This window comes from Lonchura striata, chromosome 4, assembly GCF_050655825.1.
Source record: "Lonchura striata isolate lonStrDom1 chromosome 4, ASM5065582v1, whole genome shotgun sequence".
Taxonomy (NCBI): Eukaryota; Metazoa; Chordata; class Aves; order Passeriformes; family Estrildidae; genus Lonchura; species Lonchura striata.
The window spans coordinates 59,460,531-59,481,707 of record NC_140706.1 but is presented as its reverse complement, the minus strand read 5'-3'; the positions used below and the strand labels follow the sequence as shown (position 1 = coordinate 59,481,707).

General features: G+C 40.9%; 1 protein-coding gene across 12 annotated transcripts in view; it reads right to left on the bottom strand.

The window, feature by feature from the left end:
• Positions 1-21,177, bottom strand: part of ARHGAP24 (Rho GTPase activating protein 24) — a 197,785-nt gene that overhangs the window by 19,080 nt on the left and 157,528 nt on the right. For 11 of the 12 annotated variants that reach the window (XM_085578196.1, XM_085578194.1, XM_021549220.4 and 8 more), the window contains one exon: positions 10,875-10,997. In XM_085578196.1, the coding sequence (XP_085434322.1) occupies positions 10,875-10,997 (123 nt within the window). Of the gene's footprint in view, positions 1-6,753; positions 8,069-10,874; positions 10,998-21,177 lie in introns of those variants that run through there. The other variant, XM_021549221.3, reaches the window with a different exon arrangement.

Sequence of the window (21,177 nt, the reverse complement as noted above, 5' to 3'; positions counted from 1 at the left end):
ATTCATCCTTAAGCTCAGAAAAAAAATGGAGGTTTTTTGGCAGAATTAATTTCAACCTTGATCTGAGGGTATTAGCACTACCACTAGAACGACAGCTACTCTTTACAGCTTATTTTGCCTCTCCTTTCAAAGTGCAGAGCAGCACAATAATGTTCAGGCATGTCATCTGTGCTGGAAACTCTCTCTTGAGACCACCACTTGCTGAACAGTACTAGGGCTGAAGGAAGGCAATTCAATTTCTATATATAGCAAGACAATGAATAGTTCTAAGGCAGTCACGATCAGAAATTAAAGACCAAATGACTACCTCGCTTTTGCAATGACATACACTGTAAAGTATATTAAAAAAAAAGAGGCAGTAAATTGTACCATTCACTGAGCACACTGTTCCTGCTCATTTAAAAAAAATGAAATATTCAACAAGAAAAACAACATTATTTTGGTTTGCTTTTTCTAAAAAAGAAAAAAGCCCAAAATTGAGCTAGAGAGCTTTTGATTTTGACCTAAAAGCTTAATTCACCCATAGATTTCAATTCACACTGAAGCATCCATCCAGGTAACCTTTTTTCTGTTTTTCCTTTAACAGAAAGGTAACTTACACCTCAGTTGTAGGTAAGACAGCTGCCTTGCAAATGCTCAAGGATGTAGGGCAGGTCTCAAGTTACCCATATGCAAGGTCTGAGGTTTGTAGTTAGAAGCAATTATTTTTACTGTAGCAGAGGAAGTAACTGGAGAGAGTAAATGATGTCCTGCTAAGACATCCAGAGAATCTCTGAGATGCAGAGCAGTGTATTTTGTGATTTCCATGGTACCCACACTTAGAGATGCCAAAACCAGCAGTAGGTAAGGGGAATGAACATCACACATGACTCCTTATCAGCTCTCTTTTTTTCATGCTGGGTACAAAACCCAGAGCCCAACAATTAGCAGTTAAAGAAGGAATTCTTGCAATTTCAGATTCAAGCTTAGAAGAATACTGACTGAAGCAGCATCCACAGAGTTTGGGGCCTTGAGGTTGCCAGTGGACTTAAGTATGCTAAGTATGTTTTCTTAATTCTTTTGTACCTTCCTAACCTCCTAAAAACTGACTATGGGGATGGGAGGAGTATTCATTGAATTTGTGTCTCCTGTATTTTTCCAAGTCAAGAGTTGCAGCTGTTTGACACACAGAAAATCCTCAAGTTCCCTCCACTGCTACACTCTCCTTCTCCAAGTATTGGAATTAAGGAGGAAGGACCACTGAAACTCAGTTAAGGAATCTGTGTGATTATAGGAGTCTGGGGATTTCAAAGCTGTTAATATAAGAGAAGGCTGCACTTCAGCGCCTCCCAGTCTGTCCCTTCTCCCAGCTGAAGCAGCCCCATTTTCTCTGCCTCACCTCAAAGGTATGCTAGTATTAACTCCACCTCCTGGGTTTGGTGGGTTTTTGTTTGTTAAAGGATACAATATTTGGATATGGTCTAAAAAATGTCCAGCAGAAGACATTAATCACCTTCCTTCCTTCTGCTAGCTCTGCTTCTGCTGATACTGCCCAGACTGCTGTCAAATCTTCCTTGCAGCCAGGTCCACTGCTGGCTTGTGTCCAGCTTACTGTCCCCCAGGGCACCCAGGTCCCTTCCCCAGAGCTGTTTCCCCGGGGTTAGTTCTTCTTTGGTACAGGACTGGGCCATCCTACTCCAGTTTGCCCTATGAACATACAGCCTAAGCCTCCTTGCAAGAATGCATGAGATTTCCTGGTTTTAAACACAAGACTTTTTGCCTCTTTTCAAACAAAATATGATAGGATATTCCAATTATACTACCAGAATGTACACATAACTACACTTCATGCCCACTGACAGTACAATTAGCAGAAACAAGCTTTCTGCTACTGGTTATACCTTCTTCCCACCATGCTAATTTTCTTTAATCAGTAATGTGCCTATTGCAGCTTCCATTTGTAGGAGAAAGTAAATTCTTAGACCACAGTGCTTTGGAACTCCTATTAGCAATGACACTACAATCAAAATATATCACTTTCTATTAATACAGTTTTTGATGCTGCCTTTTTTTTTTCTTTTGTTGTTGTTCATTTTAAAATTGGTTTTCAAAGCACATATAATAGATAATGAATAAAATCAGAATAAGGGCATTTTGTGCAGTGTGAGCAAAAACCCTGTATTATTATAAATTGCTGATGCACCACAACACAAAATGTACTGAAAACAGCTGGGAACCAGGAAGATGCCTGCAACTGGAATTAAACATTATTTTTCAATTTGTTTGGCATTGGAATTATCTCAGGAAGGCTTAGGTTGGTATCCAAGTGTAGCTGAACAAGATTCTCCAAAGGAAGCATTACCTCCACCTAACAAACAGAACACAGCACCAGGCAGGATTTGGCCATGAAATGAATTAGTCATGATAAACCTGCACAAATATTGACTTGAAGTTACAGACCTGCTGATGCCTTATGGCAAAGGTACGCTATTGCCAGGGGCAGAAGGGACATGACAACTCTGCTCCCATGTCATGTTTCCATAGCTTCTACCCGGCTCATCATCCTTCTGGTGTCTCCCAGGTAAGGTGTACCTTCTCCCACTACCCCTGTTAATGCTTTTATGCTCTCCCATGCCACAGCTAACTGCTACAGAGATGCTGCAGACAAACAGCCTACAACCATTAAGAGGTTGACTATTCAGAAGCAAAAGCATTCCTGTGAAAACTGCAGCTCCATAATGTTTGGCAGAGAAAATGACAAACACTGTCAGCTATAATTGGTAACAACTTGCAACTCCTTTACAAAGAAGAAAGGAAAAGACAGTCCAAGCTATGGAGACTAGATTATAACCAAAACCATGGAGATAATCTCAAATGCTGTTTCTTAAATTTCCACTACAGTAATTAAACAAGAACATCTCTGTTGGAGAATGAAGTAAAAGAGAACCCTCATAACTTATGTTCTAATTATCCAAACTCAAGTGGCTCCTCATAAATCGCAATGTCTCCAAAGTCCAGAAATGCACAAATGCACAAGAGCTGACCTGTGGCTTGGTTTATCCTTGGGATAGGGTACCAGAGGAGAAACAAATCAGCAAGAAACCATGAGACTCATAACAGCACTGGTCCCCACAGCTGGTGGAAGGCAGGGAAATGCACAGGATCCAGTTCTGACCAGTCATTAGATTTAATCAGCAGAACTGCTTTTTCAGAGAGCCCTTGCAGGTCTGGAAAGCTATATCCAATTAAGCCAAGATCACGCATAACATCAAAGAGCAAAATCACATGCTAGTAAAGGGCATGCTGAGAGTTATTCATTAACTAGAACATTCCCGTGGCAGAAGTTTTGTAAACACTTTGAAAAACTGGGTTTCCATGCTTAACAGATACCCAGAAACCTTATGAAAAACACTACAGTGCTGTATGCAAATTCTGCATATGTCTTCTTAGGAGCTGTGGTTATTTTTCATGGTACATAGTCATAGTTACAGTATGGCTTTAAAATCTAAGAATGCTATTAGTCAATGATTTCCTCAGCTAACTGAACATAGGAGGTGTCACATCTAAAGCCCATGAACTTCTGATTCAGGAGGAAAAAAGGAGAAAAATCTAGGTGGCCATTCTGCTCATAATGAATGGCTTGAAATAAGGACTATCTCAAAACAGACCACCTGCCACTCTAGGATCTACCACAGCACACACATTTAGTGAGCCAGAAGGTTTCAGACAGCAAAAGGCACTGAGGGCTGATGTTTACATAGATGGCCCACACCTGTACATGTGCAGCACATGATCAAGGAAGCCTGGTGCTTCCCAAACAAGTTCTGGTTTCATGGGCTGTACTGATCAGAAAGGGTCAGCTAAGGTTAAAGGAACAGATCTCAGCTTAGAATCTGGGAGTGAAGTTTTGAACAGCTCTTAATTCTTCATCAATAATTCACTGACAGAAAATAGCAGATCAGATGAATAGCTTTCAACAGCAGGGCTGGGAACAAAGGTCCTGCAATAACACAAAGAAGTGGCTACCATGACCACATAACACCTAGTAAGGAGCTTTTAATCATTATTTTCCATCACCTTTCTGCTCAGATATTCTCCAGCAGTAAGTGCTATTTTGAGCAGATCAAAGACAGGGAGTATTTTCATCTCTACAGAATTTTATAACGTACAGGAGAGGAAAAAACCCACCAAAACCAGTAGTAGCAGAATTTTCTTCTCTTCAAGACTTCTCCCAACCCCACAGTCAGTTTGATGCAGGCAGTAGAGAAGGTAAGATAAACGCCCAGCCTGGAGTTTAGAATATTTTCACACCCTAATAATCTGCTTGCAAAAACAACTCTGATACAAGAGCAGAATTAGATACAGGAAATGAAAGGAGAAAATCTTGGAAAATATCACCAGGAATTTATCACAGTCGATCAGATCAGAGCCTGCAGTATTTTTCTGGCCACAGCCAATGCCACCTCCTTCTCCACAACTCTGTCCACCCAATTTCACCACATCATGGAATGTTCTCAACATTGCATGCCTCCTCAGATACTGCTTTCTGCATTGACACTGCATGCTCTCTATGGAAATTCCTGTGGTGGTACTTAAACAGAGAGCATCTGCTTTAAGCTGGAGTTTAAAGTTGTATGGCTCTGTCTCTGTTCAGATGCTGCCCTCTGAGCTTTGGCTTCTCCTGTGATGTGACTCCCAAACCCCAAAATTCTGGCATCTAGTTTTTTGGTGTCAACCACAATGGAGCTTTCATCTGGATTTCCAGGAAGGGTTCTGTACCTGATATCATTGATGAAGATGATGTCATGATTCTCTTACACTTCTTCCCATGACTAGCCAGTGTTTTCCCCTGCTAATTTTATTTTGTGCATCATGTTGCACAACTTAGATCCGATTGATCTGCTTTATGCAATTATGAATTAGGTTTATAGAAGGCTAATTTTGCCTTTTTTTATACTAAGGTATACAATCTGCAAATGAAGTAGCAATAATTCAGTAAACCAATTAATAAGACAAGTGTAGTTAGCCTAATGTGCCAGTGCCACCATAATAAGGGCTTGACTGAGTTCAGTTAATGTCTGTTAATCTTTCTGTTGATTTCAGTGGAACATGGACCAAGTTAAATACATGCCCCAGCATTCTGCAGCTCTGATCTAAGGGTCTTGACAGTAAATATATATAAGAAATCAAACAAAACAAATTTTAGATACAAGAATGCAAATTAGCAGCATCACCTCCATCACTCTGTCTTTTGCCCCAAGTGCTGCTGCTTCACTTGGTAGTTTTAGACATGGAGAGTTTCTGTATCAGAACATATGGGGAAAGAATCAACAGCTGAAACTCTTCTTGGAGCAGCTAAGGCCGTGTCCAGGCACAAAGGCAGCTGTCTGCAAAATTATCAGTTAATCCTTTATTCAACTTCCAAACATTTCTCAAATAGTTAAGGGTATAAAAGGGGCACAGGCAGCTCTAATTCACACCGACACCTTGAAATGCAATACACATGCACATCCTCCTGGCCAGCCTCCAGCAGGACTGAACTCCAGCAGCCAAGGGTCTTGGGGAGGGGAGGGGGGGGTACAGGGGAGAAACATCTCCCAGTGCTACCTCGGCTGCAGGGGATAGCTGATCTCTGCAGCAGCTCTGCAGTGAGCCCCTCACTGCCTCTGATCCTTCGTTCCAAGACATCGCCCCTGACTGCCTGCTCGCCAACCCTCGAAAGCAATGATGTCACTGCACTGCTGCTGAGGCTTGGGAGCAAAGAGCTGTGTGGTCCTGCAAAAGGGCAAATGGCAGCACGGGGGAACAGCTGAGGAAGGAGCAGCAGAAGAACGTGACAGAATTTGTATAATCTGTACATATTATTTGTATAATTTGTAAAATAATTTCTCACGCTTCAGAAGAACATGACAATTTAGCCCTTTTGCTTGGATTTCTCAGTCCAGCGGAGCTTTTAAAACAGCACTAATATCCATCCTCTTCTTCCCTCACACAAAGTTTTTGTCCTTGTCATGGAAACAGTTTTTTCCCACCCATCCCAAGTGCCCTAGCACCTTACTATCACTCGTTGTATCCCTGTCTCAGACATGTGTTTCCCTTCCAGTGCTTTCAGCTGACATATTATGACATCCAGCCTCCTGTTTGCCCTCATACTCCGAGTATTTCCATGCTCTGCTTCAGCAGGAGTATGTGCAGTGCAAAAAAAAAACTGGCTATAAACCTCTCTATGCAGCAGGTGAAAAGGCAAATGCAGGCAGCACGATGAAGTGGCAATGCAGCCCTTCCACCAGGACAGTGCATTGTAGAGCTATACTTCATTCCATCAGAAACCTCTGAAATCAAGGACTCAAGCTTCTGCACAGATAAACATTTATCACCTTGCTTTGCTCCCTCTCTTCTCCTGCCCTCCTCCCACACAGACAAAATGCAAATATAAACTTTTTCCTAATGTTCTGCCGAATGAGGAACTGAGAGCATCATCGGTCTAATTCCCTCAGTGTTCTCAGTCAATTCTGCTCAGAGCATGCAATGATCCTGTCTCATTCCACCTCATTCCTGCATTCATGGGCTATTATGTAGAGGAGACAGTATCACTGGCCAGCTACAAACAAATGAACAAAGGAGTAAATAAATCATTCGTGGAACGTTGGCATCTGCATTGTTTAATGCCTTTTGTTTGGTGCTCTCATCTGCCCCTGCACACAGAGCCCCCTGGACTTCTCAGAAGCCATGGCTTCACCGGCACAGCAGAACACAGCGAAAGAGCAGACCTACCTTTGCGGAAACTAAAACACCGCTTAATTCTCCTGTAAGTAGTTTTGGGAATGAAAGGAGCTGCTGCTAAGGCACCTGGGCTGCGGACTCCAGCATTTCTGTCTTCGGGCATCATACAGGCCAGAGCCCCCACGTCCCTCCAAAGCTCTCCTTTACCAGCAGTATCCAGAGGAAACGCCACGATTACTCATCGTTACTGACTGCTGAGGAGTTTTTGCAATAGTGTTATTTTCCTCTGGAGCTAGGAGATTTGTGGTCTTCTAGATCTTGGGTAGGGCTCGAAACGATTTTGATGTTCTCTTCCCTGCTTCAGTTTTGCTTTAGGGAACAATTTCTTTCCTTTAGTTTCTTTTATTTCCTGCAGTGAGACAACTGCCTATTATGCAATGTCACAACAAAAGAGTTTCAGCAAAAAGATGTATCTTCCATTCAAACAGAAGTGCCTGCACAGATGGAGGGGGTGAAAGACCTCTTCCTCCCGGCTGGAACAGGAGGCTGAGTGGCAGAGACTCCAATTCCACAGTAAAAGCTCAGCACTATGCGGTGTGCAAGGGGAAAGAGCAGAACAATACCAAAAAGGCCACGGAAGAATCCTTCAGGATACAACACTCCTCGCTGGCACCCTTTATTTCTGCAAGCAAGAAGCAAAAATAACAGTCCCTTTGCCCGAAAGGCTCTTTGTCCATACCAGACTCCTCTCAAATGTCCTCTTATACGGCCAGCTCCTCGTGTGATGCTCTCATGGGCTTCTCGCTTGTTTTATCGCCTTCCAACTAGCAGGAGCTCTCCCGGGAGAGGCGCGTCAGATGCGGCAGCGGCGCATCCTTGCCGGCAGGATCCCGGGAGCTGCTGAGGAATCCGCCTGCAGCGGGGATGCTCTGGCGGCAAGGCTGGCAGGGCTGCGCTGCTCCCGCGGCGCGGCAGCCGCAGCGCAGGTTTGTGTCTCCTCGGGTGACTTTGAGTTGACTTCAGGCTGTGCGTGTCATGTGCGGCGGCGGGGAAAGCGAGCAGGCTGTGCCTGGCTCCTGCAGGAGGTGCCAGACCTTACACTACTACCCCTGCTAAAATGCTCATGCTCCTTCTTCTCGCCTCCTCCCTCCTCCCTTACTTGCAGGCTCTGTAAAAAAATTGCCTTTTTAATCTAATCAGGAAGGGAATTTCATGTGCAAACAGGCATTACATGCCCTGCCTCATTTACACTTCTTTTCCCTTTCAGATTTTTCTTTCCACAGCCACCTTATTCTTCTGGTGCAGAAAACAACCTGTTTCTGATGAGCTTAGCAGATTCCCACCTGCCCTCCTCCCACCTTCTCCTTCCAACACAGGTTAACAAATAACAATTTAATGATAAGGTTAATTATTCACAGAGCTCCTCACTCTGGTACCAGAAGTCCTCTCCCACTGCCACACAAACTTTAAATATTAGTGGCTCAGCAAGGCTTGGAGACATCCACTTGCACAAACACACACACACATAGAGCTTACTTCCAATGCTTAAAAGAACCAGAAAATTCACATGTTACTCAAAGTGGCACTTGACTTTTGTGACACCAGGCTACTGTAGTTTAACATTAAGGACTGAAATTCAGGAAGCTGATATAAAACAAGGGTTTTGATTCATTAGCTGTCTGAAATAATTTTGTGTTCCAAGTAATTACTCGGTACTGGCTAGTTGTCATCACGTCATCATACAACTTTCCTGTATCTTTTTTAATATGTAAAGCCATTTTTAACTTCAGCAGATACAGATCATAAAGGCGGGCTCTTAGGACATCTTAGAGTCAGAAGTGCCTGTCTTAAGAAGAGTCAGACTGTTGCAGTAGCTGTAGCAACATCCACATAGCAAGGATAATAAAAATCTGAGTGTGACTGGTCATTCATAATTACAGAACAGTTAACAGGATTTATTTATACTTGTTAAGATAGCTCTGACTATCAAATAGCTAATAAAATGGAGAACATGATGGAAACTCTGTTCTTAATGGTGAAACATCCCATGATACTGCCTTTGCCTTGTTATCACAGTCAAACCTTCTCCATGAACACTACATCCTAAATTATGTGCCAGCTATTTCTGCATTTTCCAAGGAGTTAACTGTTTGCTTCCCAATGCAGACAACTCTGAATCAGTATACTTGCTCAAGAAAAACAAAAATAAAAATAAGAACATACTTGGAAGTGTTTTAACTGCAAATGAATTGGAAAGATAATGCAAGGATTGCACCCCTCTAGTTTTATATAAATCAGCAAGTAAAATCCTCAGCAAGGTGCTTCCCTCAGTAACTGGCATTAAACATTCCTACAACAATGACGGCGTCCAGAGAATTTTCTTGGTGGCTGGAATGATTCCCAATTGCAAATCACAAATAGCTCTTGCCCTATAAAAGCAAATGAGGAGCTGGTGAAGAAAGCACAGGGTCAGGACTTGAGAGATTTGGTTTCTATTTGTAGACCTGTTCACTGACTTGGGCTAGAATTTAGTTTCACCTAATCGCAGCTCCCTGCCTGTGACATGTGGAGACACCTCCACTTGCAGAGGAACAGCAAGGCTGCCTTTCCTTATTATCTGCCACAGAAAGATACTGTGGTGCAGGAAGCCAAGTGCAAAAATCCACAAAGATACTCTTTGAAAAATCCATTTCTGCTAAGCCTCCAATTTTATTACTGCCACAGCAGCTTATGATGCTACTGAACTGGAGTAGGAGAATACTGAGGAGCTCTACACAAGGCCTACTTTCTGCAAAGAAAGCTGGGATGGGTAATCTTTGTGCTATATAAAAAACATGTGTCTTACCTAGCCTAATTACAGAAGATTGTGCTACTTGTACCTTCCCTTTTCCAAACCAACTCCATATACCTGTAGTAGTTCATGCCTTTTAAGATAAACCTTTCATTTTGTGAGTTTTGGGATTTTTTCGCATGTTGTTTTCTTTTTTTTTTTTTTAAGCCTTCTAAGACCTACATTCCCCAATTCAGGATTGTGCCATCTTATTTAACATACAGGGCTAGATGCCAGATGATGCTTTGCACCATCTTTTCAAGGCACATTTCCCCAGGAGAAGTAAAGGAGAAGGCAGTCATATTTCAGAGATACCAGGCAGGCCCTAGCTGGCCAAGTCCCTCAGTGCAGCCCACCACTGAGGCCAAAGTCCTCTCCTAAACACTGTGTGACCAGAATAAAGCACAAAGGAAGATAAGTGGCTTACAAGAAAAGTTTTCTTCAAAATTTCCATTAGTGTCTCCCTTCTCCCTCCTGTGTTCTACCCAGCAGTTAAGAGAAAGAAGTCAGCAGTGAGAGTTTTCAGTGATAACTGCACTTCTTGATCGTGAAACAACACAGACAATCCTGCTCTCCTGACTTTTTTCCAGCAACCTGCAGACAAGATCAATCCTTTGCTGCAGTACAGGTGGTCTTCCACTGTAGGAAAATACTTATCTCCTCAGATTTAGAGATTTGAGAACTCCATGGAACAGACTGATTAACATACAGACATTTTGTACTAGGGTATCAATCATACTTGTATTACAATATAGGTATTATCACCAGAATAGTAATGATGAAAATTATTACAATAATTTGCAGCCCATTCAACATAAGAGAGCTTTTTAAAAAGACAAGTAGACTCCCAACAATAAGTTTTGGTCCAGTACTTCTGAAATCATTGGAGATGACACTCAAATTCCCACACTGTTAGTGCTAATATTCTGAGGCACAGCTTTATATAACACTATTACTGGTCTTAGCTGTCACTGGCAGGAGAACTGCTGACAGCTTTTCCAGCAGGCATTTAAGAAACATCATGGATGGTTTTTCAGTTGGTGGCCAAAGGAATTACCCTGCCTTTCCCGTCAGGAAAGCCAATTTCATACAAGACCAGTCTTCTTTGAAAACTTCCCCTCACAGTATCATGTGCTCTCCTCATCAAGGGAAGCGGTTCCAGACAGTTCAAAGTCTTTTAATTGAGCCCTCTGATTGGAAACATGTTTACTCCACTTTTCTGGAAAGATCGAGACCATTTTTGTCTTTACTTCAAAACTCTGGCTGTGACTCAGAGATAACAGAAGCACTCCTGTGAGTCTTTGTGCATCTGTGAGCACTGCATGTTCCCTCAGTGACTCACCTCCTCCAAACGGTGCCCATATAACCCTGCGGATGGATTTCACCCAATCCTCCATGTCATTCTGCGTGCTCGCCATGAGTAGGTAGGTCTCATGATTAGCCGTCATCCGCTCTCGGTCTCCTCCTGCAAGACAAGAGAATTGCACTTAGGAACCCTTTTGCTTCCATGCCCAGCCAAGCTCCTGCCAGTCTGGCTGCTGGAAGCACCAGCAGCGGCTCCATAGCAAGCAGTCATGGATACTGTGCGGTGCAGTGCTTGCTGACAGACATGGCATGAAAAGAAGGTCCTGTAAGTACATTCCCCATGAGACACTGAGAAGCTGTCATGCTTCCAAAAGGAAATGAGAGGATAAATGTCATCAGTAAACAAAAACAGCCCCATGCTGTTCCAAGAACCACAGGGGCCTGCACTAATCTGTAACTTGATACACGCACTGGAAATTTTGCAGCAGTTACTGTACCACAGAGAGAATAAATGCAGAGACTGATAAGGCTGCTTTGAACAAGTGGGGATGACTCCATTCTTATTTTCAGGAACACACTGTGCCACATTCAGGGCAATAACACTTGATACACCCAAGTGCTGCTGTGACTCCCTAAGGAGAAGGCAGACAACACGGTACAACCCGCTGACTTGGACGGGTCTGATGAGGATTATATTAAAAGGGAACGCACTGCCTTTTTATCCTTTCTTTAAAGAATGGGCCCACACTAAGAAGATCAAAACCAGAACTTGACTTGCCACAACTCCATGTTTTCAGACTTGTAGTACTGTTTCATCTCCGTTCTAAGAGGTACCATGCTAGTGCAAGGGCACTGGGGATTCCAACCACCTTTCCAGCACTGCAGAATGCCAAACCCTTCCAGAAAAAGAGTGGCATTTTGATGCCCTTTCACTGAGCCAAGGGCATACACAAGTACTTTATACACAAATGCAGTGTACCTAGAAATCCTGTCAATCCTGTATTCACAACTTTCCAGCTTCTTACATTCCCATTTTTTATCCTAGTCATATCTAAAATAAATATCTCTGCTCATTACAGCAGGAATACTGCTTCTGGAAGAGTGCTATGCTTAGTGCTGGCATTCAAACAGCTAGGATTTTAAAGAGAAATTTCTTAAGGACTAGAAAATCCTGGCCCAAGTGTTCTGTATTAATCTACTCCTGTAGACCATGCTTTACAGAACTAGGACACACAACTGTAAAAGGGATTTAACCAAAACTCAATGAATGCAAAAGCCATACACTGGCAGATTCTACTGAAAATTTATTCTTAAGGATTGCATCATTATTCAACACTTAAATTTTAACTTGGAGGTAAACAGAGGTTCTGGATTTCTACAGTCAAAACTCAGCCATTCATATGCTCTATGATCCCCAAAAAGGCATCGAAACAAATAATGCAACAACCTGAACCAACAGTACATTTCAGATCACGCCACAATTTAAAAGTCTAAAGAAGACTGTTTTTTTCCCTAAGATATAGCAAAGACGAACCTAGGTTAAGTATCAGTACTAGAGAAATACTAAGATTAAATTTTTTTTTTTTAAATCTTTCCAGTGACTAGCCCAAGATCAGTACAAAACATGGGTCTTACTTCCATGCTACGTGCCATCATTTTTACCACAGAGAATGAGGGTAAGGAGACATGGAAGCATCAGAATCCCAGACCTTAATACTCCATATCAACCCTGCCCTGCAGAAAACACACAGTCAGACCCTGACAACTTGCTCCCCATTTTTACCTTTTACATATCCATTTTGACCAGAGAAGGGACAGATTTCTCATTCAAGGGCAAAAAGGAGACATGATACTATCTTCAGTTTACTTCAACAGGCCTATTTTACACATCATCTACAGTTACAGTCCTAAAAAGACCAAAAAATAAGGATAGAAGCATAAAGCCTCAATATATTTTTAGAGCTATTAAATATAATAGTAATAAATACAGCATAGAGAAAAATAATGTACCACAATTGAGTCCTTTCTGTGGTTTATAAAACCTGAAGAAATTATTTATCCAATATTATTACACTGTAGCTCCTTTTCATTTCAGTGGACTAGAATCCTGCAAGGTGCCACACAAAATAAATCCCAAAAAACATGCATAAACATAATATAGATCAGATCCAGCAATAAAAAAAAAAAAAAAAAGTGGCAATGTGTTTTTTTCAATAAAGAGACAACAAAAAATGTAACATGTGATGGTCCCCTCAGGTGCTGCCAGATTGATCCATATTCTTTTAATAGCCTGCATATTTAAATTCAACAGATTATGTAATACTTGCTTAGCAGATGATGTAGTATTTACCAAGTTATCATGTTATGACAAATTGGAGGGTGTTCTCCAGATAGAGTGGATTAATCCCAGAAGTCTAGCTAGTTTATTTACAGTGTGAATTCCAGAGCAGTACTTCAGCTCAGGTAAACACCCAGTGAGCCATCACACAATCATCTTGATTTTGCAGAGAAGGAAAGCATAATATTTGGTTACATTACCATGTTATGAGAAAGTGAAGCTTTCCTAACAGAAAGAGCTTCATCATTTTATAGCTACTTCATAAATCGTAGCATCCCTTTCTTTCACAAACAATACTGGATCTTGCAGGGTTCTCCTACTTGTGTGTTAATGTAGATATTATTCATTAATTAAAGCCTCATTAAAAGATTTTTTTGGGACACAATAGCACTTGGATTTGTGTTTTACTCCTAATATTAATTTTTAGTGAGACTATATCTTAAATGCAAAATTTACAAGATGAGACAAGAAGAAATGACCATTATTTGGAAGTCATCTCACATATGAAATATCAGAAAAATAAAAACAGAATTAGGACCTTTCTGAATCTTTAGTAGGTCTGCAGGACACTTGTGAAAGACATCCACTTCCACTCTTTTTTCCTTTTAATACTTTTGTTATGATTACAATGAACCACGAGGAGATTACAATCTCCAAAAATCAGACATCTATTCATGCCACAGATACCACCATTAAAAACATCAATTTGAAAATGAAGACATATTGCAGATGTGAATCCATACTCTTTTCCATGTGCAAACCTATTGTACCTATACTGTTTTCTAGCTTCAGATTATGCCTTCTCAATTTTCTGTGCCTGCATTCGCAATCCAATAAATGCCTGAGCCTGTGTGATGTGGCCTGGGTGTCAACAGCCAACTCAAGGGGCTGGAATATGAGCTCCACTTTTCCCCCCCATCTTTTTCCCTTTGTTACTTTGCAGGTGTCACAGGAGCTGGAAGAAGCAGAACCCAGACTACCTGACCAAAGAAGCTGACTCTGGCATGTCTGAGATGAAAAGCTGCTGTTTGCACCCCTGATGTGTATATCCTGTACATTCCAGCTTCTGGAAATGGCCAGGAGTAATTGGATCTACACTATTTGGAGTCTCAGAAGGACAATGTACCATCACATAATGTTACTCCTGTGGCCCTAACCAGACCCTAATCCGCTTTATTTCCTTGGCAGCACCAGAAACAAACTCTTATTCATTAAAGGGATCTATCCATAACACCTATATGGGTGCCCAGTGCTCTGTCCTGCCTGCTCAGGAGCTCTCTGGCCCACACACTGATGCTGCTGGTACCCCTAGTACCAGCAAGAGATTTTAAGATCTATTGCCAGCATCCAGGAAAAAAAAAAAAACACCATAAAAAAAAAAACCAAACCAAAACAAAACAAAAAAAAAAAAAAAAAACAAACACAAACAAACAAACAAAAAACCACTACAATTAAAATACAAAGAGGCCAGTTCCTCTGGCAGGGATCCACTCTGCAGGGTGAAAAGAGAGGGACCAGGCTGTGCTGGTGATGCAGCATCACAGCTCACACTTGGAGAGGCACTGGGAGCAGGGACTGCATTTAAGGGGGGGACTGCTCTGAAGGACCAGGCTCAAGAGCTCTGCAGCTCCTTATCACCCACCCATTAAAGGAGAAGGCACAGACATTCTGGCATCCTGTCCTGAAAGGTGTTTTTACTACTTCGTAGACACTTCCTGTCTAAGCCAACATCTTGCCTTTACCTGGATGTACCCAGGCTGAATTCTGCACAAAGTACTGCCTCCATCCTTTTAAAAGGATCTTGGATTTCCTGTGAACAGTGGTTCCAGCATTTCTTGAGACTGGAATGCGAAAGGATTAAATTAATACCAACTGTTTAAGAGAGAATTTTCTCCCAGGAGTAACATCAAAAAACTAGGATTAATCCGATTTTTTCTGAGCTGAGAATGTCATGGCCAACCTCACAAGAATATTCTCATTCTAAACAAACAAGTAAAATAAAACCGGGGACCAATTTCAAGGTGAAACAGTTTTCTACTCCCTTGTGCATTTCTCTTAGCCACAGTTTCTGAAACCCATACTCTCTTCAGCTTGGGAACTGAATGATTATGAAAGGCAGACTGGCCTTACAAGAGAACTCACTGAGTTTTCTCTAGAAACATCCTCCTGCTTGGATGCTTTATCTTTGTCTTGTCAGGAAAATGCTAAATAGTAAAATTTTAGCCTTCTGATGCTTCAGATGAATACACCAAATGCACCTCCATATGGTATTCAAGCAGAAACTCCTGGCTACTCACCACCTCCCAGCATACTCTTCTCTGTTCAGGTAGATGGTAAGACTGTGACTTATTATTCAAGATCAGAACTCCAGTTAGTATTTCTTTACAAGCGAAACACCAATAATCATTCACAGCTCTTCCACTACACTTTGTGTTCCTCAATTTTACCCTCTGCTGCAAATGAACTGCACACTAACTGACATATTTAATCTATATCGCTAGAAAAACCCACCTGGATTTCCTTCATTAACTTTCATTGTAAGGCATTTCTATTCAGAGATTTTAATCCAAAGCAGAAATCATCTCAGCAAATTGTGGAGACAGAATATCAGAGAACAAGATGAACAACCTTATTCTCCTTTTCTCCTAATGAAACTCTTTGTTAAAAAAAAAAAAAAAAAAAAAAAAAAAAAAAAAAAAAAGGCAGAAAATTTTGGTTCCCCAGCCTTTATAGTAAAACAGTATTAAGCACTGCTGCTTTAAGCACAGGTCTGACTTGACACACTGATGTGCTACAGTTCAAATCCACATGTTTGTCTTCTATAGACCAAAGTTGGAAACTATGGGATCCAGCCATCCTCAAATGAGACAAGGAACCCCATTGTAGCTGTTAAAACTTTAATGAAATGTAAGAACTATTCTGCTGGCCACTCCTGTTCATGAACCCTGTGCACCTTGAGTGTGATGAAAATCACACATGGCTTCTTTCAAGGATGATTTGGGTTCCTGCACTGAGCTGACAATTTATCCTTCAAACTGCCATTGAACTGGTAGATGAGTTTAAACACTAAAATGTTTTATGCTCATCCTAGCTGGGATAGTGGAAAAACCTAACTGCAAAAAAGCTTGGTTGAAGCATAGGCTGAGCAAGAAAAACTAAGAAGCTAAACTGCAGAATGCAGTTGCATTTTAATGAGATTTTAATGTCTTCTTGGGTCCAGGATTCATTGAGAACTTTTCTTTATAGCAAGTGACAGTCTATGTTGAAGGCTGAGCAACTGCTGCATCTCAAAAGACCAATCTGAAAACCAAGAGACAAAGCTACTTGAAACTTGCTTTCTCTGTATTTGGAAATTTTTCTGTGTTTTTGTTTGTTTATTTAGAATTCTAAAAAGCGTATTTATTCTGCATATGCCTAGTAATTGGTCCTGTTCTTCCCGTGTAAAACTTGATCAAGAATTTACAGCCTTCCCTCTTCGTTCATCTGAGAATGAAGAAACAAGTACAAGTCACTGCCCTCTTTTTTTACTGCAAAAAAGAAAGTCCAGACCACCAAGTTCTTAATGATCATGCAAAAACTCATGTCATCAGAAGAATGCTACACAGCTGCATTACCTCTAAAGCCTTGATGACAGGTATTAGATTGGGTTGAGAGAGATCTACAAACTACAATTACAATTACAATTTCCCAGGACTGCCCTGTTCTATCTGCTCTAATTGTTTGGCTCAAGGTTGCTTAGTCATCTAAAGGATAAAGACGTGGCTGGAGAAACACTTGTGCTTTAACTGATGCCACCACCACTGAGAAATCTCAGCTTTGAAATACAGAGCTAAAAATCCACATTTTTTACTAGCAAACCACATCAGGTGTCCTATTAAATTTCTCTCTTCACAAAGAATTAACACATTTTCCTAGAAAGGGAATTAAGTAACTGTGAACAAGTCAGTAATGAGGATACTGCTTTTTAAATACTTCAGTAAAAAGATAATTTTCTCTTGCTCGTATCCAGCCAATCTTTTGCATTAATAATCTGCAACAGCAGTGCTCTAAACTATGGGTGTATTTTTTGAAGGGGGCATATTCAGCTTTTCAACATAAAAGCTGAAGCCTAATTTAAGTGCTAAGTGGCAAAAGATTGCTAACACAAGTACATTCCCTGGTGGGCATTGTGCTCTAGCACAATTTCCCCACTTGCAGAATGCCTGGCAGACAGCAGGGCTTTTGCAACAGAATGAGCTGTTTTCATGAAGCACTGAACCAGTTGCTGTCAAGTATCTGAAATCGGGCTCAGGAAATGAATTCCTCGTGTGTAACACAATGAACACTCTGTACAGGTAGCTCTCCCTCCCGTGCTGCAGGGCTACAACGGCAGCACCATCAGTCTGTAAGAATAAGTTCAGTGTTTTGCACGATAAAAGCATAAAAGCAGAGCCATATTTAAGCATTTTACATTTGCCTAGCTGTAATTATTGCTTAAATACCTGAGCAAAGAACTGTGATGCTTGCTCATCAGCAGTTATCATTGTGTGAGAAAGAGATCGTTAATGAGGAAAGAGATGTGAATTCAAACCGTCCCTCACAAAATGTAAGAGCTCCAATTGTTTCAGAGCCCTTGAATCTTTTCAGGCATGTCTTATCCTTCCCCCCTGTTTTTGCTGCCCTTCCTTTATTCCTAATTTGAATTTCTGCTATGCTTCAAACAGATTTCACAATCCTCCACCTCATCCTCAGACACAGATCCCAAGCAGTACCTATTTTATAGAGTCTGCTCATCTTACCCTTCCTGTCTCTAAGATGTTGGTGCCAACACAGTTCACTTTTGTATCTTGCCCTTTCCCTCTGCCATTCTCACTTGAAAAAAAAAATCTCATCTCTCTTCTTGCTCAGGGCACACCACACAGAACAGTTTGTTTACAGGTTTTAATAGAAGTCCATCAATCTGTGTGGACCCCATCACAGCTCTGCACTTTATCAGCCCCTCAGTACACATTGCCTCTTGCAACGGAATTTCATGTGGGCTTTTTATTCTGATAGAAAGATGGGGAAAGCATAAATAAACAAAAGCCAAGAGACTGGCCATAAGAAATTCACTCCTCTATATCCTTCATTGCTACTAGGACTTGACACATATAAAATATTGACTGAGTTAGAGAAAAAAAAAAACATTGCATGCCACATTTGTCTATATAAATGTATAGTGCTGTTACAGTGCCCTATTTCCAAAACTTCAACCACAAAGTGCTTTCCTCTGAAATTTTGATTTAAAGAAAGTAAAAATAAAGCAGAGTTTTGCCTAATGCCACAAACTATTAAAAACCTACTGTGGCTTTTTTAGTTAAAACTTGTACACACAAAAGATACCAAATTGTCAGTGCTTGTTTCCTGGGGACAGAGACAGGAGAGATTTCTTTCCTAAACAATATCTTTGTTCCTATCAGACAGCAGAACTTGTTTGGGACCTCCTAGAATAAACAGCAGAGAGAGAAGAACATGAGTTTTTCAGTGACCTGTGAAGGGAGGAGCTTGAAAGTCACATAATGTCAAACATCATTGATAGTGCAAGAACTTGTGGATGACTTCACTGTTACCTGTTGTAACTAATTTAATCTAAGAGAAAAGCATAAATTCAAATTACTACAGCAACTTATTTTCTCTGCCTCACATGACACATCTTGAAGATAAATTACTGTCATTTGAGATTAAGAATCTTCTTTGAAGCATCTCAAGTTGGACACCAAAATGACCATTATGTTATTTGAAATCTGGCCAATCTCCAAGCTGATTTTAGGGAAGTCTGCAAACTTATCTATGCTTCTAAGGAAAAATGGGGAAAAGTTCCATTCATTTGCTGGTGTAGTCATAGTCAAACACGTAAAAAATGCTTTAAAATAATTTGACTGTTAGGACTCTGTTTTGGGAAAAAACAAGATCCTGGAGCTTTTGCTGCTGGGGAAATGACTGCCCTGCATTGCTGAATTCTTTCTTTGCTCTTCAGCCTCTCATCATGAATTGCACTGAAGTGCAAACACTCAACCTGAAATGGATTTTTCTGAAAGGTCAGGTCCACAGCACGTATTTGTATGGCATTTGATCTAGCAGGAAATTAAAACTTCTGATGATTTTAAGAAAGGAAGGATCGATACCTGAATGGAAGTTTTCAGGTGTAAATTCACCCAGGGACTGGCAGCACCTACCTATATACACACTGGCATGTGAACTTCAGGCCGCAAAGCCAGCATGTCAAGAGTCAGAGCAAGGTTGTGCTCAGAGACTAACAAGAACAGAACAACATTCAAAGCACATGCTCACTTCAGCTCTCAGCATTTACTCATTAAGCTCTCCAGCTCTCAGCATCCATTCATTAAGCTCTCTGTTCCTCATGAATATGGAACACCCTGAGCCTTCAGCAGGTAAAAATCGAGATGCTCTTTTATCAGTCTAAAACATGTTCTTGTGTGCACAACACAAGGCAGGGAATTAACTCAGTACAAAAAGTTGAATTCAGGTGTTATTTCTTCAGAGTTCCGCCAAAAGAACTTCCATCGGGAGATAGCCATCCAGTATCCCAGGACAGTGAATAGTGGCTAAGCTGTAACTTGAGACACTCTTTAAAATTCTGTTTCATACAGTGGCTTACTCACAAGTAGAGTGATCTGCCCCAAACACAGAAAACATTGCATGTCTTCTAATTTTACAGACAATTATTTTGTAAACAGACAGAAAAGATAATGTCTTTCCAAAAGCTTCCAAGAAAAACAGTTTCCTTTCTCCATCAGGAACTGACCATACTCTTCCCTGCTTCTGGACATGGTGCTTTCCAGTCTGCACTGAGTTAGACTCAAACATAGAAACATTTCATTTCCCCAGAGAGCAGCCAGTCCTTTTAGTTCATTCAAATTTGATCAGAGATAAAAAAAATGCTCTTTGTGACACAGATACAAAAGCAAAAGGATGCAAATATCCTATATTAGCAAGTATATATTATGCATACATGTAATTTCATTGAAGCATCACTTATTTAATAATGCAAATTCATGTTTTAGCAGTTCAGTAAATAAATCAAGAATAAGTTATTCAATAAAGCATGTGGGCTAATTGACATATGCCAAAAACAATTACCTAATAGAGTGTTAGGTCTCAGCATAGTACAGCCTTGCTTATCTAAAATAGCTGGAGATTTTAGTCATCATTTCAGGACATGAGTTCCACAGCTCATCTAAAATCAGCCATTTCCAGAAACACTGTGCCTCTTAGCACTATTTTGGGATATCAATTCAATATTGACTCAAACAAAAGTATGCCGCTAAATGAATTATCAGCTCAACTCTCCAGTCCTTTAGACATTTCAGTGTCTGAAATGTCAGATTCAAGCACAGCTTTCATGTGGAAAGAGCAATCAAACACCAGTTATCTGCAAAGCACAAACAGTGTTCTGTACACTTCCATGCCTTGCAATAGAGCAGGATGAACAGAAACCTCATTTCAGCCTTGTTCTGCTGTATTTATGGCACACACATGTCCATAGTATGGTCTGCATTTCCCCTCTCAATAATGAGCACAGAATGATCCCAGAGTGAACTTGCTACCAGTCTGGGTAGGTCTATACCTTTGCCTTGACAGCTGGAGCCCATATACCACAGAATGTTTTTTTCACACAAAAATCACTTGGGTCTCATTTCTGGCAGAGTGCACTAACAGAAAGTGCTTGCAGTGTATTTCAAAGTATTCTTTTTTAAAGGACATTATACAGTGAGTACCTACAAACCATTTACTTGTTAAGAAATAGCAGTAAATCTATGAAGTAATCTGCATTTAAGCAGAAAAGGTTATTCAAGATGCTTGATTTTTCTGGTAGGAAAGAAACACGGACTTTGTATAGTAAAGTCATGACTGCATGACAAACCTGAGAGGTTACTGGCAGCCATTTCTAATTTTGGTACACAATTATTGGCAAATTTTTGTGCATCAGTGAAGGGATTCTAAGTCTGATAATGAGAAGGCA